The sequence below is a fragment of the Anomaloglossus baeobatrachus genome, chromosome 4 (genome assembly GCF_048569485.1).
Source record: "Anomaloglossus baeobatrachus isolate aAnoBae1 chromosome 4, aAnoBae1.hap1, whole genome shotgun sequence".
Taxonomy (NCBI): domain Eukaryota; kingdom Metazoa; phylum Chordata; class Amphibia; order Anura; family Aromobatidae; genus Anomaloglossus; species Anomaloglossus baeobatrachus.
In genome coordinates, this window is record NC_134356.1 from 585951163 (window position 1) to 585970218 (window position 19056).

The 19056-nt window shown below is 43.0% G+C and overlaps 1 protein-coding gene across 3 annotated transcripts in view; it reads right to left on the minus strand.

The window, feature by feature from the left end:
- UNC5D (unc-5 netrin receptor D) overlaps window positions 1-16850 on the minus strand; it is a 952147-nt gene extending 935297 nt beyond the window's left edge. For all 3 annotated transcript variants that reach the window (XM_075346117.1, XM_075346118.1, XM_075346116.1), the window contains exon 1: window positions 15908-16850. In XM_075346117.1, the coding sequence (XP_075202232.1) occupies window positions 15908-15998 (91 nt within the window). In that variant the 5' untranslated portion in view covers window positions 15999-16850. The remainder of the gene's footprint in view (window positions 1-15907) is intronic.
- Between the last annotated feature and the right edge of the window lie 2206 nt (window positions 16851-19056).

Genomic DNA, 19056 nt, shown 5'->3' on the forward strand with positions numbered 1-19056 from the left:
CTTCTGCAGGTCCTGGGCTGCATTCTAGCAAGTTTCCTATTGTTATTGTGCCTCCTTTTAGACCAAAATAAATACTTTATAAAGTGGTACCTTTTCCTATGCAAATCTTGTTAATCGTACACGGGGGCGGGCTGTCTGGTATCTGTTATTCTGCCTCCTGCTGCTTTACGCCGTCCCGAATCGCTCAACTTCATACTTCAGGACGCCGCCCAGTGCGCCCGAGGTCTCGCGCATGCTCCGTGCCACTCTAGCGGGACTGCACTGTGCAAATTGTGACCGCTGGTAACGTGTTGCACAAGCGTGAGATTATGGGCGGTGCTGTTATTTTCATCAGCAAGTACCCGCCCAGAATCTCATGCCTGCGCTTTCCCCTCTGACTCCACCGTTCTGCGCAAGCGCTGGCCAGATGACCCCACGTCACCTCTTTCCCATCTTGGTAAGAGGTGATGTGGATTCATCTGGCCAGCGCTCGCGCAGAACGGTGGAGGCAGAGGGGAAAGGGCGGGTACTTGCTGATGAAAATCACAGCGCCGCCCATAATCTCACGCCTGCGCAACACGTCAACAGCTGTCATACTGTACAGTCCCGCTAGAGTGGCACAGCGCATGCGCGAGACCTCGGGCGCACTGGGCGGCGTCCTGAAGTATGAAATTGAGCGATGGGGGGGCGGCGTAAAGCAGCAGGAGGCAGGATAACGGACACCAGACAGCCCGCCCCCGTGTACGATTAACAAGATTTGCATAGGAAAAGGTACCACTTTGTAAAGTATTTATTTTGGTCTAAAAGGGGGCACAATAACAATAGGAACCTTGCTAGAATGCAGCCCAGGACCTGCAGAAGGGGAATCTTTTAGGTTAAGTGCAAAATCTCTGCTGACAGGTTCCCTTTAAGGTGCTGTCACTGCAGTATATCACAGATCCAGCAATTCACAGTCACTGACTATTCAGGTACAGGACCTCTCAATCTCACTAAATTGTGTGGATTATTATTCACAGACTGACAACCACTTCCATTTTCAATGTGCTTCACTAGTGCAAATAGTGATGACTTGTGCGCTCTGACCTCCTATCACTATTCTGTAAAATCCTAAAATGGTGCTGATCAGCCGGCCTTCATCTTTTAGACTGGCTGTAATAGTGATCTCTGACTGTCTGCATTAGACAATGTGATGTGATAGCTGCAGGGCATTATGCAGGAGTCAGCCTGGCAGCGGCAGACATCATTAGCTTTCTATGTGACTCTTCAGCAATGTGAAAAATGATGCCGATCTTTCTTTTTTTTTTTTTTTTTGCCAATCTGCGTAAATCATATTGCAAACTGTTTGAATCCAGAAAATTCTACTCAAATTTGGTTCTCTGCAGATTGATTCAATCATCCCAAGTAGGGATCCATCTTCTTTTTCAATGGCCCTAATCTGGCTCCTTTAATGTGTCACTGGCAGAAAATATTTTTAAATTAAAAGCTGCATATATAGAGATACATATGGGCCAACAATTGATATTAAAGGGAACCTGTCAGGCGCAATATGCACCAAGAGCCACGAGCAGTTCTGGGTGCATAACTCTAATTGCTGCCTAACCGTGTCAGTCTATAGTAGCATAGATAAGGGGAACTTTAGAAAAAGTATTTCTAAAGATCCCTTATGATATGCTAATGAGGCCAGGGACTAGTCGCAAGGGCAATAGTTCCCTTGGCTAGTTGTCCCCCTTAGCATGTAAGCACGCTCATGTGCAGCGTCAGAGGATTGTCATGCTCACCTCTGCTGTCATCGTGTCCAACTCCTGGATTTCGGCTCAGTGTGCATTATCCCAGATTTTCGGTCATGCGCACTATGAAGTAAGGTGTACGCGTCCTGGCTTCAAACTCATGTAGTGCGCATGACCGAAAGTCTGGGATCATGCGCCCTTAGCCAAAATCCAAGAGTCGGACACGATGGCAGCGGAGAGGTGAGCACAACCATACACTGACGCTGCGCATTCATTAGCATGTTATTACGCCCACAAGGGAGTGCTTACATGCTAAGGGGGACGACTAGCCAAGGGAACTAACGCCTTGCCACTAGTCCCTGGCCTCATTAGCATATCATAAGGGATCTTTAGAAATACTTTTTCTAAAGATCCCTTTATCTATGCTACTATAGGCTGAGACTGTTAGGCAGCAATTAGAGATATGCATCCAGAACCGCTCGTGGTTCTGGGTGCATATTGCACCTGACAGGTTCCCTTTAAGAGGTAAAGTATAAAAAATATTCTATTTGCACTTAATATAAAAGTAGTAAGTTAGATGCTAATTGTAAAGATTAGTTATATCAATATTTAATGAACACTACAACCTATAAGTTGTGATGCACCGAGAATCCATTTGAATGGTAACCCCTTCCCACATCTTCAGGAGTCTCAAGCTCTTATCTTTGCACTGTACACATGTAAGACAATTCCAAGAAGCGCTGATTTAAACAGCTCTTGTGTATTGTGGTTAAAACCCAAGGATCACAAGGAGCTCATTTATAAAGAACAGATTCATCTTTCGGCTCAAAATAGTCTACCACAGAATACGATCACCGCCCAGTCACTGTCAATGTGCCTAACACCAAGTTAATGGTTTATACAGCGAAGCATCACACAGAATGGTAAGCACAGTCTCGCACTTCAACAGATGACTGCTTAACCATGGACGTGTGCGAGTATAGATTGGTAACGATCATTTTAACCCCTTCACATGCCAGTGAGCCGTGAGCAGCTGCTCCATTTATTTGGCCCAGACAGGCCTTTTTAAAATTATTTAATATATTTATGTTATAATTTACTGATTTATACAGAACGGGAACATTTTTATTTCCTTAGTCTATATAAATTACAAATATGTAAATTTTCCATTTTGTGTTGCCTATTTCAGCTTTTAGCAGAAGCGTTAGCATACAGCAACTATCTTTGTAATCAACAACACTGATGCGTTAAAGGTGCGTATATCCCTCCATGTGCTGTGATTTTGGCACATGTGTCATCGCTGCTTGCTATCCGTGATAGCACAAGGAGATCAGGAACTTTATACTCACCTGTACACGCCGCTGCTGTCCTTGGTGCTGAGGTCTCCCATGTTGCTGTCTCCTCACTGCTGTTACTTCCGGGTCAGCTGTGGAGTGAATATACATGAGCATAATTAGCCACCCTGGAAGCAGGAGACAGCAGAGGCCGGAGACAGCAGGGCTGGATGAGTATAGAAAACCATTTTATTTCACAGGTATGTGTTTTCTCCGGTACATGTCATACTGATGTGTTAAAGGTGCGTATATCCCTCTGTGTGCCATAATTTTGGCACACATGGGATCTCCGCGTGCTATCTGAGATAGCACAAGGAGATCAGGGACTTTATACTCACCTGTCCTCGCTGCTGCTTCTGTCTCTGGCCGCTGCTGTCTCCTCACTGATGTTACCGGTACTTCCGGGTTGCAGTGTAGTGAATATGCATGAGCATAATTAGCCAGCCTGGAAGCAGGAGACAGCAGCGGCCGAAGACAGCAGGTCTGGAGACAGGTGAGTATAGAAAACCATTATATTTCACAGGTACGTGTTTTCTCTGGTATATGTCACAAGGGATGAGACCGCTGGGTTGTCCATGTGACATCAGTGATGCCGGAGAAAAATGGACTTGTCTCCGTGCTGAACACACGGACATGCGTGTACACTGCACAGACACATGGTCCATGATGAGTAATCACTGATGTGTGAGCAGACCCATTTATTTTAATGGGTTTGCATATCTCTGTGATTCTGGTATGTATAAAAACGGCAACATACATACCGGAATCACTGACATGTGAAGGGGCCAAAGAAACATGGCTTTATCAGGAGAACTATACTACATTTCTAATTGGAGGTATTTTAGAATATTATTATTACACGTACGATGTATTGGGATATGATCTTGGACATGGGAATAACCCTTTAACTCAGCACCTTCTATTCTCTGCTTATTACAGCCCCTCAAACATGAGCCTGCAGCTGTTGTATAGCAGACGTGTTGTAGTTACATTTATTGATGTGGAGCGTCCATGTTTTAATCCATTTTGTTGCTGATTTGAGATCTTGATTTTTGCAAATTTTGCTCTGGTTGAACAGTTAAGGGGGCTTTACACGCTGCGACATCGCTAATGCGAAGTCGTTGGGGTCACGGAATTGGTGAAGCACATCCGGCCGCATTAGCGATGCCATTGTGTGTGACACCTATGAGCGTTTTTGCATCGTCGCAAAAACATGCAAAATCACTCATCGGTGACATGCATTTTCATTCTCAACTATTGTTACTGCAGCAGTAACGAAGTTGTTCCTTGTTCCTGCGGCAGCATACATCGCTCGTGTGACACCGCAGGAACGAGGAAGCTCTCCCTACCTGCCTCCCGGCGGCTATGCGGAAGGAAGAAGGTGGGCGGGATGTTACGTCCCGCTCATCTCCGTCCCGCTCATCTCCACCCCTCCGCTTCTATTGGGCGGCGGTTCAGTGACGCAGCTGTGACATCGCTGTGATGCTGAACGAACCACCCCTTTAGAAAGGAGGCGGTTCGCCGGTCACAGCGACGTCGCCGGGCAGGTAAGTATGTGTGATGGGTCTGGGCGACATTGTGCGGCACGGGCAGCGATTTGCCCATGTCGCACAACAGATGGGGGCGGGTACCCACACTAGCGATATCGGTACCGGTATCGCAGCGTGTAAAGCCCGCTTAAGAACATAAATATAATACCCAGGGCTGCCTTGTGACTCCTATGGGGCACTTATAGAAAGATGTCACTTTTGTTGTTTCCAAGCTTTTTGTTATTGGGCGTGAAGAATAATCATAGGCTACAATAAGGAAGGATATTGGCTGGAAGATCATGGAAATAGAAATAAAGAGGGTGAGAATCTGTTTTCTAAGGATCCTCTTGGACACTATACAGTATGTGGGATGTGCTATTCTGATTTAAAAAAGATGACTGTACTTAGGCTATGTTCACATGATGCATTTTTGCAGAGTTATGTATAACAGTTATGTAGAACTTCTCTTGTTCTTGTCTGTAAAAATAAAATGTAATCACCAAATTGTTTCCTTATCTGATCCCTATATCCAGATATAAAGTAGAAAATTGTCAATCACTTGTAAGTTTAGTGCACTAAGACAAGTCAGTAAGTTTCACTTCCGATTGATATAAAACTACATAACCACTGATAAAAAGTGGAATAATTTTTATTTTATTTTTGTTTATTAGTATAATTTATACTTTCTTCTTTTAATAGCCTTCAGCTCGATCTCGAGCCATGGCTACTTGATGGATGAACTCTCTGTAGGAAGATCGTTTTTGTGCAACCAAGTTAGGTCCACCAGGGTCTTCTTCCCTTTGATGATATCATGCGCTCGGGTTCCTGGACTTCCTCTTTGCCTTATTCCTTTTATTCTTCCGACCATGATGTCCTTCTCCAGTGATTGGTCTTTTAGTACGATGCGTCCTCAGTAGACAAGTCGTATCTTGGTGATCCTTGCTTCCAGTGACATGTCTGGCTTGGTTTGTTCCCTAATTGTTTTGTTTGTTCTTCTCTTCATCCATGGTGTTGATAACATCCTTCTCCAGCACCAAATTTCCAAGGTGTTGATTCTGTTGTCTTGTTCCTCGTCCAGGTTATAATATAATATAATTTATATATTTAAGACAAATTCCACTGTAGTAGAAAGATTTACATTTTATAGTCTAATTTATCCTTCTGTATTAAGGACGGAGTGTAAAAGATGGTTTAATCGAGGAAACTCTCCCTCACGTAGTGTTATCCACAGTACTGCTAGTATATAACATAGTAGGTCAATATATCAATCTGTGCTCATGCAATACAATGTATTAGCACAATCTAATCCCAATCACAGTATCCCCTTCTATCAGATGCCTCTAACAATGTATTAGTGCCATTAGCAAGTATTGTAATTTCAAGTTAATCGCCTATAAGTATTAGTTGATGCCACCATTATGTTATATGGCCCATGTATTATTATTGTTATTCAGAATACCTCAATGAGTTATTCCCGGAGTGTATACACTAGACACGTCAGGAGGTATTAGAGGGTAACTGCATTTATCAGGATTTAGGATACAGTAGAGTAACTGAAGCCCTCAGCTTAGGCATCATTGTACGGAAAATACTGATTTATAGGCTAAACCTGAGGCTAAGAAATGGAGAATGCAAAGAACACACAGCAGGAGTCTTAATAAAGGTCAAAGTGTACAGTAACTAATGTGTCTATAATGCATTACATGTAATATGCCAAAATTGACAGCAATACGCCCATATAAACACTAGTATTAGCATATAAGGGCCAATGATAACAGATATTTCCAATATGTACATAGTTAATAAAGTTTCTATAGTGCATTAGAAGCAAGATACCATAAATGGCATTAGGGCTCTATATAAAGTGTAAAAATAGTATTGGGTGCCCTAAGAATAAGCACCAAAGGCTGTAAATACCATATATAGCGCAATTCCAAACCTGCCGGAGGCCTGATGGTGGACACTAACAAAGAACCCAAAGCATACAGTGGCAGTAACCAAACACCATAAATAATAAGCACGAGAAGTTGTGCAGCATGATCCAAAAGTCCTGATGATGGACACTAACAAAGAATGCACAACATACAGTGCCAGTACCCGAACATCATAAATAATAATCATTAGAAGTTGTGCGTGATGTATACAGCACGATCCCAAACCTGCCTGAGCCCTGATGGTGGGCACTAACAAAGAACGTGCAACATACAGTGAGAGTACCCAGATGCCATAAATAATAAGCACTAGAAGTTGTGCACAATGCATACAGCATGATCCAAACCCACCAGAGTCCTGATGAAGAACACACAACATACAGTACCAGTATCCGAAAACCATAAATAATAATCATTAGAAGTTGGGCATGATGTATACAGCACAATCCCAAACCTAGAAAAAAAGCAGCCAGCACGATCTGAAATTGGCATACATCATATAAAAAGTGAAAATTCACAGATTTATTCCAACTGTACTACAATAAAAAAATGAGATTTTTAGCAAATAATTGATCAATTTTTTGAGCCACCCCTGCCAACGTCACGGCAAATCTCAATAGGGGGGTCCTACTCTACATTCTGTATTTCATGTGCCATGCGGCCTCCTAGATAAAGTTAAAAGCAGAACCATAATGGAGCACACATACCTGTAACCTGTATATAACCGCTTCTATGTTGCAAAAAAGGCACTTGTGGATAGAGACCAGCCCAGGTCCCAGCATGTGGAGCAAGCTCTACACATACCAGGACTATATCAGAACTGATCCTCCCAGTGCCAAACAGCAACCATTGATAAAGGCGGACCAGATCCAAGATGGTGCACCCCTTTCCACAGGCAATGCTAATTAAGCACCATCTTGGATCTGGTCCGCCTTTATCAATGGTTGCTGTTTGGCACTGGGAGGATCAGTTCTGATATAGTCCTGGTATGGTGCAGAGCTTGCTCCACATGCTGGGACCTGGGCTGGTCTCTATCCACAAGTGCCTTTTGTGCAACATAGAAGCGGTTATATACAGGTTACAGGTATGTGTGCTCTATTATGGTTCTGCTTTTAACTTTATCTAGGAGGCCGCATGGCACATGAAAAACAGAATGTAGAGTAGGACCCCCCTATTGAGATTTGCCGTGACGTTGGCAGGGGTGGCTCAAAAAATTGATCAATTATTTGCTAAAAATCTCATTTTTTTATTGTAGTACAGTTGGAATAAATCTGTGAATTTTCACTTTTTATATGATGCATGCCAATTTCAGATCGTGCTGGCTCCCCTCTCACAATCCCAAACCTGCCAGAATCCTGATAGTGGACTCTAACAAAGATTCTGCAGCATACAGCATCAGTACCCGGACACCATAAGTAATAAGCACTAGAAGTTGTGCGTGATGTATATAACATGAACCCAAACCCACCAGAGTCCTGATGGTGGACACTAACAAAGAATGCACAGCATAAAGTGCCAGTACCCGCACACCATAAATAATAATCATTAGAAGTTGGGCATAATGTATACAGCACAATCCCAAACCCGCCAGAGTCCTGATGTTGGACTCTAACAAAGATTGTGCAGCATACAGTATCAGTACCCGGACACCATAAGTAATAAACACTTGAGGTTGTGAGTGATGTATTAAAGTGCAATCCCAAACCCACCAGAATGTGCAGCATACAGTACCAGGACCCGGATACCATAAATAAGAAGCACTAGAATTTGTGTGTGATGTATACAGCACAATCCCAAACCCACCGGAGACCTGATGACAGACACTAACACAAAAGGGCAGAATATAGAGGTAGAACACAAGAATTATAGAAAACTATACAAATACATCCTGCGTGATGAGCGTGTAGGAACTATTTGTGTTCAAATAAAGCTTACCGAATACTGAGTATTATTCTAGTATTTGTCATGGCAAGAAAAATGCATTAACTTGCAGTCTTTTTGTTATGCGTGACAAATACCGGAATAGTACTTTGGGATTTGTTATGAATAATCTCAATACGAATAATTAGTATTCGCCCATCATTAATCCCGATCTCATGGAGGGTTCGCTCCATATGACAAGCTCGGCTTTGCTCCATTGGAAAATTCAGGTCTTCTGCTGTATATCTGTATTTCAAATGAAGGAATGTCACTCCTGATTAATAGTGGAATCTTTACTAACCGACCGTCATCCCCGCTTTGTACGTTTCCTCTGAAGACGCTATCCTGACGCGCGTTGCGGTGGCATTAGGTGACACGCAGTTTATTCTGGTGTTGTGCAATGTTTATTATTGACTTTGGGAGATTTTCTCTGCCTCATCCTTCCCTGTTCAGGTTGTACATGGCCGCCGATAGGACTGCTGTTTCATTAATACTATTTCCAGACCATTGCATTATGCATTAGTCTTACATTTTCGCGTGTTTGCTATCATAGTAGTGGATTTCCATATCTTTGTAGTGTGCCATCATACTTTTTTCTTGCATCATGTATTTCCTATTTTTTAAGTTTATTTTTTCAATTGGTCTTTAATGCACATAAGCGCAACATTAGGGATGATGGAATACCTCAAATATTCGGCTTCGCGAATATTTTACGAATAGGTCGCCGCTATTCGACTATTCGCGAATAGTCGATGCGCAATGTAAGTCTATGGGAAACCCGACTAACAACTATTCGGAGCTATTCGTGCTTCCCATAGACTTACATTGCGCATCGAATATTCGCAAAGCAGCAACCTATTCGTCAAATATTTGCGAAGCCGAATAATTGAGGTATTCGATCATCCCTACTCAACATTCAGAGAACTAATAGATCTGCAGCCGAGAAAAAAATGCTATCGCTAAAGGACTAGTAAATCTGCTGTCATTTAGTCTTCCATATTCATGAGCTCTGTATAACACCTCCCCCACCACTGATTAGCAGCTTTCTGCCTATGCACAGTATGCACAGAAAACTGCCAATCAGTAGTGTTCATGGAGTTATACAGACCTCAGCATTTGAAGAACTAGATTTGCAGGCGATTTTATCAATAAAGGACTAGGAAATCTGCTGCCATATATTCTTCCATATTCATGAGCTCTGATAACCCCGCCCCTACCAACCTCTGATTGGCAACTTTCTGCCTATGCACAGTATACACAGAAAACTGCCAAATGGTAGTGTGTGTGGATGTATATAGAGCATAAAACTATATATGCAGTAGAAAAAAAACTGATTTTGTCAAAAGTGAAGCAAGCAGCCCAGTAAGTGATAAATCTCCGGAATCAGGGTCTCTGCCCCTATATCATGCTGTTCTCAGATGGGGAAGCAAAAACCTAGTGACAGATCCACTTTATAAAGAATATTATTTATATTTTATAGTAGAGTCTCCTTGATTTTGCAGGATATAGTAACAGCCTAGGCAGAACTGAGCTGGGAAGGCAAATCATTCATCAGAGATGCAGCAGAATCGGATGGCACATTAAATAATAAAGGCAGTGCTGTGTGTGACACACATAGGGTATAAAGGGGGAAGACATACTGGAGATGCTCCTGCCGGGCTCCTGACAGATCCCCATATCTGAGTGTGTGTGCCGCCTGTCTGCTGTCTGAATCCTGCATACATTTCCCTTCAGTGAGACTATCATGACACCATGGATAATACAGGTGATTACATGATTGCTGTGATGTGTAGTACTCCTGGAACCGCTAGGTCAGAACCCTGGAGATATTTACTGTATATATCCAGATCACACACATTATTCTGTAGGTTGTAAGGCTATGATAATAGGATCATACACCCTAAAGATGTCAATGGGTAACTTGATGCAAAACCTGTTGCATGACCCTCAACTATAGTCATTTTCAATACCAGTCGGCCCAGGGATGTTTAGGGTTTCTCCAGGCTTTGGGGTCTGCTACTATATTTGTACCCCTTGGTACGTCATTGCTCAAAATGAACGACGGCTCCATTGTAATTATGATCATTCACGATTTACATGTGTAGATCCCTATTTGTGAAGTCATCAGACCTATACTGATAGTTACATTTCCATTGGTTAAATTGACCAAGTGACCTTTAGCCATGGTGGTGCAACCAGCACAAGCACTGCAATGTACAGATTATATAAAGGGTGCTTTACACGCTGCAACATTGCTAACAATATATATTGTCGGGGTCACATCGTTAGTGACGCACATCCGGCACCGTTAGCAACATCGCAGCGTGTGACAGCAAGGAGCGACAATCAACGAGTGCAAAAACGTGAAAAATCGTTGCTCGTTGACACGTCGCTGCTTTTCAAAGTATCGTGGCTGCTGCAGGTACGATGTTGTTCGTCGTCCCTGTGGCAGCACACATCGCTATGTGTGACACCGCCGGAACAACGAACATCTCCTTACCTGCCTCCACCGGCAATGAGGAAGGAAGGAGGTGGGCGGGATATTTCGGTTGCTCATCTCCGCCCCTCCTCTGCTATTGGACGGCTGCCATGTGACAGGGAAGGTAAGTCTGTGTGACGGGTCTGGGCGATGTTGTGCGCCACGGGCAACGATTTGCCCGTGTCGCACAACCGACGGGGGCGGGTACGCTCACTAGCAATATCGGTACCGATATTGCAGCGTGTAAAGTACCCTTTACAGTTTACATTTCTCCATCTACTACAATTTAGGCTTCTTATCCCACCATGCAGACAATCAATGAGTTCCCTTAAACCCCCAGAAAATACCTTAACTACTGATGAGAAGTTAGCATTGACTCAAGTGACCAGTCATCTTTAGCCATGGTGGTGCGATCAGTACAAGCACTGCAATGTACAGATTGTTTTAAGGGCCATTTACATGCTGCGACATTGCTGCAGATATATCGTCGGGGTCACATCGTTAGTGACACACATCCGGCGTCGTTAGCGACATCGCAGTGTGTGACAGGCTGGAGCGACCTTAAACGATCGCAAAAGAGGCAAAAATCATTTGTCTGTGAAAGATCATTTATTTATGAAAAATCGTTGTCTGGTCAGTAGCGATGTTGTTCGTCGTTCCTGCGGCAGCACACATCGCACATGTGTGACACTGCAGGAGTGACGAACATCTCCTTACCTCTGTCCACCAAAAATGAGGCAGGAAGGAGGTGGGCGGCATGTTCCAGCCGCTCATCTCCGCCCCTCCTCTGCTATTGGACAGCTGCCATGTGACGTCGCTGTGACGCCGCACAAATTGCCCCCTTAGAAAGGAGGCGGTTCGCCGGCAACAGTGATGTCGCAGGACAGGTAAGTCCGTGTGACAGGTGTTAGCGTTATGTGCCACAGGCAGTGATTTTCCTGTGACGCACAACAGACAGGGGCGGGTTCGCTTGCTAGCGATATCGGTACCGATATCGCAGCGTGTAAAGTACCCTTCACAGTTTACATTTCTACTAACGTTCAGGCTTATGATCCCAACATGCAGACAATGAGTTTCCTTAAGCCTCCAGAAACCATCTTAACTACTGATGAAAAGTTTGCATTGGCTGAAGTGACCAAGTGACCGGTCACCTTTAGCCATGGGGGTGCGATCAGTACAAGAACTGCAATGTACAGATTGTCTTACAGTTTACATTTCTACTAACGTTCAGGCTTCTGATCCCACCTTGCAGACAATCAAAGAGTTCCCTTAAGCCCCCAGAAAACACCTTAACTACTGATGAAAAGTTTGCATTGGCTGAAATGACCAAGTGACCGGTCACCTTTAGCCATGGTGGTGCGATCAGTACAAACACTGTAATATATGGATTATCTTACAATATACATTTCTACTAAAATTCAAGCTTCTGATCCCACCATGCAGACAATCAATGAACTCCCATAAGTCACCATAAAACACCAGATGACAAGTGACGCTTTATGAGATGAGGACTCAGGCTAGATTGTTGACAGCAGTTTTATCATTGGAAAATTTATAATAGAAAAAATACTGCAAAATATAATTAGTAAACTCATCTACATACTGTCTAGACTGTATAGTCACCGAAAATCAGAGCAATTTACAAAATATCAGTGAAAGTGAAAAAAAAACAAAAAACAATCAGCAATTAAAGTACATTGTAAAGGTGATAAAAATAAATTCTCCTACAAATGTTATGTGCAGTATTACTCTCCCATGTATATACAGGACGACAATATGTACATAACGTTCCAACAACTGCTCAGTGCTGCCCTCCTCTGTCTGACAACGTCCACGCACCGCACCTGCTAGTTTATGAAGACGCTTCCATACAGCTCCCATTGTTATTATTTCAAGGTTTACCTAAAATTATTGTAATTTTATGATTAGAAGGTGCAGAGATGTGGAAAATAAAAAACATCTACTATATTTATTCTCCGAAATGTGAAGAATCGACTGGCTAAAGGAACTGTATAGGGAGGGAACATTGAAAAGTTCTGGTTTATAATATTAGTATCGCTCTAATTTTCGGTAAATATTGATCACATGAAATCTATTCTATCATAACAATTGTGATAGAATTATATTTATTATAGTGTATTATAGTATTCTAGAATATTAAATATCTATTAATTAAATCTGATTTTATTAATGAAGATAACGTTAGGGCAAGGTGGTAGAATAATATTTCATTCCACACTAGGTTTGAGGTCTTGGTTGGTTAGAGGTCTTGGATGGTTAGAGGTATTGGTTGGTTAGAGGTCTTGGATGGTTAGAGGTCTTGGTTGGTTAGAGGTCTTGGTTGGTTAGAGGTTTTGGTTGGTTAGTGGTCTTGGATGGTTAATGGTCTTGGATGGTTAATGGTCTTGGTTGGTTAGTGGTCTTGAATGGTTAATGGTCTTGGTTGGTTAGAGGTCTTGGTTGGTTAGTGGTCTTGGATGGTTAATGGTCTTGGTTGGTTAGAGGTCTTGGTTGGTTAGAGGGCTTGGATGGTTAATGGTCTTGGTTGGTTAGAGGTCTTGGTTGGTTAGAGGGCTTGGTTGGTTAGTGGTCTTGGTTGGTTAGTGGTCTTGGTTGGTTAGTGGTCTTGGTTGGTCAGAGGTTTTGATTGGTTAGTGGTGTTGGTTGGTTAGAGGTCTTGGTTGGTTAGAAATTTTGGTTTTATTTGTCTCAGATCAAAAGGTCCTGTGAACTTGTTTTGACATATTTACAATTATGAAACTAATAGGTAAAACTCATCCAACTTCATGTCCATGAATATTCATTTTCCTACAAAGTTTTGTCTTAGTTTTTTATTTTTTAAGACTGAAGGAAATAATAGTAGACCATAGAGCTTGAACTCTAGGGATAGAATGTAGTCTGTTTTTTTATAACTAGCACAACTACATGACTACATATGATCCACATGTACGAGACCTTACAGAGAGACGAGAGAGACGAACCATCGGATATCTTGTAATCATATACGATAGATGGGATGAAAGAGATAAAGAACTTTTGTTTAGACAGTAATATTTGTCTCACATTTTTTTATTTTGTGTTTTTGTATCTTGTGTATTTTGTCTTTCAGCATTTTGATAAGATCCATGATATACCTTGAATTTTACATTTTTAGGTCCCTTTCATCAGACAGAAATAGATGTTTTGACTACACCGACGCATATGGTTAAGGAACCGCCTCAGAGCTGACACAATAACCAAAACTGAGCAGTAAAATGTCAAAATTCCCAGGGGGTTGGAGATGTAGTCCTCTGAAGTTCACCACTCAAAGAAAACTGTGAAATGATAGAAGCCTAGAAGAACTGCAGCAATCAGCAAGGTGTCCAGACTAGACCTGATCCAGGGACACACAGTGTGAATGGAGCAATACATGATAGACTTGTCAGTGCTCTGCTCTCAAAGCTAAAGTTTATGTCTGACAAGTCTTACTTTAAAGTGATACTGGAAACTCAATAACACCTATTTCATTTTGGAGGCAGCAAAACACAATTATTGCCCCCACATCATTAATATTTCCATAAGTAAATATTATTTTTGACGGGTTGAAAATACAACAAAGTCAAGTTAAACTTATACTATTAACATAGGAAGACAAAAACCCCATGAGGCTGATGAAAATTTCCCCATATTAGAGGACAAATTCCTTCCCGACTCCACATACGGCAATCAGACTAGTTCCCCGGATCAATGGCCCATCACCCGTAACATGTAATCCCATATTTTCGGCCATTCAGGCTCTCCTTGTACTTTTTTAATTCATTTTTTTATTTCTTTGTGTTTTGGGGATTTAAACCAACCTGTGGCTCTGCAGGCGCTATAGTTCATGTGCTGAGACCCCGGAGAAAGTTCTCCCGTACTCTACAGCATATGCAGCATTCGCCGGCGGGATTTATCTCTACACCAGGAACCGTCCATGAGGAATGGAGAGTTGTTTTCCACTCAGTCTCCGCACCCCACCATATATATCATCACAATGATCTGTCCCCGGTGATTATACCACATCATATATGCTCATCCATTTTCTGCTGAACATTTGGCACTTACGATGAATCTGCTTTCAGATGAGTTTCGGAGAGAACAGACATAACCTGACCTCTGACCTCCTAACCTCCAGTGTTCTCCAACTCCAGTCCTCATGTTTTAAGGATTTCCTTAGTTTTTCCCTGGTGTTGGGTGTTGGATTCATCACTCTGCTGGTTAGGAATCCAGAACACATGCACCATTGGTGGCTCCTGAGGACTGGAGTTGGGGAACATTGCCTGATAGGATCTTCCATGTCTAATCCTCCACATTTAGGTAGATTACTAATTCCTGGTGTACACTTTACCCTTCTTGTAATCACCTCCGAGTCCTTACAGAACCTCATATAATGTATGCACTGAGCAGCGTCTTCCCACACATGTTTCCCATAAATTGAACTAGTCAAGCCTGTAACTCATTAGCCCTGGGTTCATATATGAATTGTTTGAGATCGGTTATCACACATAACTGGGTCTTATTGCTTTGACTCCCCCGTGGCCTAAGTAGAAATTAAATATGGCCTTAGGTAGATCAAGAGGAAGCGGTTTGCAGAATGCATTTAACTATTTGTGCACTGCGATGAAAGGAACCAGATAAACTGCAGTACAGCTACACAGCCTGGTGCTGCACATTTATCTAAACGTTGTTAGCCACAAGTAGCATCTGACTGCGGATGGTATAGGTGCAGCCTCAACCTCCGCTTGCCATTTGTGCACCCCTTTCTCCAGATACATGCCAACATGGTTCACATATACGTCTCTATTGTAAGGCTGTTAGTCAATGGCTGCTGCGTAAGGCATGGAATCATCACACATAGGGATGGATATTACAACAGACACACAAGCAGATCCAATATTCCAGACTGACATGATGCATTACTGCACACCCCACATTACTAGCACAGCCACCCATAGACACCTGATGATGGACTTAGACCTGTGATGTGTACCTCTTTGTGCAGCTCCCACTGAGTAAAATCCTACAGCTAATAGGAGTATCAGGTAAGTCAGGAAATGTCGAGGCTCTGTCTCCATCCTCATCGCAGGTCACCATCAGCCATCTCCAGTCTTCTTTCTCCCCAGTCTCTGGAACACTGCAGCCTTAGTATGGGTCCTCAAACGCCAGAATGCTGCAGTCTTATTATAGTATATACTTCATTCAGTGGGCACAGAGCTGTGCAATTGTTCAGAACTGGGTGTAGGTTGGAAGCAGTTCTCAGAAGAAGCCTGCGATTCTTCCTTGCTTAGTCTGGCTTGAGTCATGCCTTCTGTATACATCTGTTTTTTTCTTTCTCTTCCTTTATGTGATCCCGTATGTGCACTATAGCAAACATTGTTGGGGTGGATTTGTTCTAAACACAAAGAGTTGGACGCATCTAGTGAATGACAGATGCTTTATCCAATATCCTTCCACTGCAGACTGATAAATTCTACCCCAGGAGAGTTACACTCCTCCGATATGCTGGCCCGGAGACACCACTGTCCCCGGAGAGGCTTTATTGGTCTGGTTGATTGCTGCTGACCAAGGAACACTCCAAATATTCCAATGCCATCAATATCATGTCCCTGTCTCCTCAGTGCTGGAGTTTCCTTGCAGTGCTGCGCTTCTTCACTCTTGGATTTCTCACCACCTCTGGATAGGTTTATTAGTTGTTTGCTATGCTGGAGGATTCTTTTGCTGACGATACTTGGTTCTCCTTGCACACAAAATCTATAGTCTTTTCTAAGCAATGTATCCTTACAAGTTTGACTGTCTACAGTTCTGTTCTGCAAGCCATACTCCTAAGGATCTGATACTGCGCTGCTGGCTCAGTCAATTCTTGTAGTATACCGCCCTCCTCTTCGCTTTCCTAGGCAGCATTGCCAAGCTTCAGCATCCTCAGCCACAGACCACAAGAAGCTGTTGAATATTTAATGATCTATGCCCTTGCCTTCAGCCAATAGGTGCTTTGAAGCCGTGTGGCGGGTGTGTCTGGAAGGATTGCTGCTGTCCGTAGAGTAGAAGATGTGTCTTTGCTGGCTGACTTTTGTCAGCGTCTAGAGAGCTGCATTACAAGCATTGCGCTAGGAGAGCTTTTATATTACTGTGCTATTATGATATATAGAATGATTGTTGAGTTAATATATATATATATATATATATATATATATATATATACACACACACACACACACACACACACATATACACATACACACACACACAAACACACACACACATACACACATACACACATACACGCGCACACACACACACACACATACACACACACACACACATACACACACACATACACACATGCTCACACACATATACGCGCACACACACACGTGCACACACACACACGCGCACACACATACACAATTTAGGTACATTTTTATTGTGCACCTGATAGTAGTGATGTCTAAATAGCCATTAGGCGCTGAAGCTCAGGTTTCCAGCTCTACATCTTACATAGGGAGCTGTCCTGTGCTGAAAACTTCATTTAGTGCTATATTGTGCCAAAGACAGAGCTGTTCAATGCTGAAATCAGTGAGGGCTAGATAGAAACTGAACCGTAACTATGCTAAGCTATCAAAGACTGAAGACAGAAAGAGACATAATTCACTGATGAATTCTAACTAATTGTAGGTCTTCAGTACTGAAGCCTGTATACAGAGGAGTCTATCACCAAAGCCGGGTACAGATCTCTGTAGACCAGAATTACCCAGAGCTGAAACCTAAACAGAGAGAGGTCTTAATATGAACCTGTGCTGTGCCAGAGACTAGTCTGAAGATGAACCTGTGCTGTGCCAGAGACTAGTCTGAAGATGAACCTGTGCTGTGCCAGAGACTAGTCTGAAGATGAACCTGTGCTGTGTAGGAGAATGTTCTAAACCCAACCCTGTCCTGCGCTGTAGAATTATCAGTAGTGCTGTAGAAGCTGAACCTGTGCTGTGATGTAAAGTGATCTAAACCTGAATCTGTGCTGCGCCATAGAATGGTCTAAACCTGAACCTTTGCTGTGCTGTGGAGAGATCTAAACCTGAACCTGTGTTGTGTTGTAGAGTGATCTGAAGCTGAACCTGTGCTGTGGAGAGATCTAAACCTGAACCTGTGTTGCGTTGTAGAGTGGTGTAAACCTAAACTTGTGCTGTGCTGTAAAGAGGTCTAAACCTGAACTTGTGTTGTGTTGTAGAGTGATCTGAAGCTGAACCTGTGCTGTGATATAAAGTGGTCTGAAGCTGAACCTGTGCTATGCCATACAGTGGTCTGAAGCTCAACCTATGCTGTATTGTAGAGAGGTCTAAAGCTGAACCTGTGCTGTGCTGTAGAGTGGTCTAAAGGTGCTGTAGAGTAATCCAAAGCTGAACCTGTGCTAGAGAATGGTCTAAAGCTGAATCTGTCCTTTGTTTTAGAGTGGTGTGAAGCTGAACTTGTGCTGTGCTGTAGAGTGGTTTAAACCTGAACCTGTGCTGTGCTATAGAGTGGTTTAAACCTGAATCTGTGCTGTAGAGGGGTCTGAAGCTGATCTTGTGTTGTGTTGTAGAGTAGTCTGAAGCTGAACCTGTTCTGTGCTGTAGAATGGTCAAAAGCAGCACCTGTCCTTGTACAGTGGTCTGAGGGTGAACTTGTGCTGTGCTGAAGAGTGGTCTGAAGCTCAACCTGCCATGTGCTTTAGAGTGGTCTAAACCTGAACCTGTGCCGTAGAGAGGTCTAAAGCTTAACCTGTCCCCTGTACTGTAGAGTGGTCTGAAACTTAACTTATGCTGTGTTGGAGAATGATGTAAATCTGAATCTGTGCTGTGCTGTAGAGTGGTCTAAAGCTGAACCTGAGCTGTGCTGTAGAGTGGTCTAAAGCTGAACCTGTGCTGTGCTGGAGAATGATGTGAATCTGAAACTGTGCTGTGCTGTAGAGTGGTCTGAAGCTGAACCTATGCTGTACTGGAGAATGATGTGAAGCTGAACCTATGCTGTGCTGGAGAATGATGTGAAGCTGAACCTATGCTGTGCTGGAGAATGATGTGAAGCTGAACCTATGCTGTGTTGGAGAATGATGTGAAGCTGAACCTATGCTGTGCTGGAGAATGATGTGAAGTTGAACCTATGCTGTGCTGT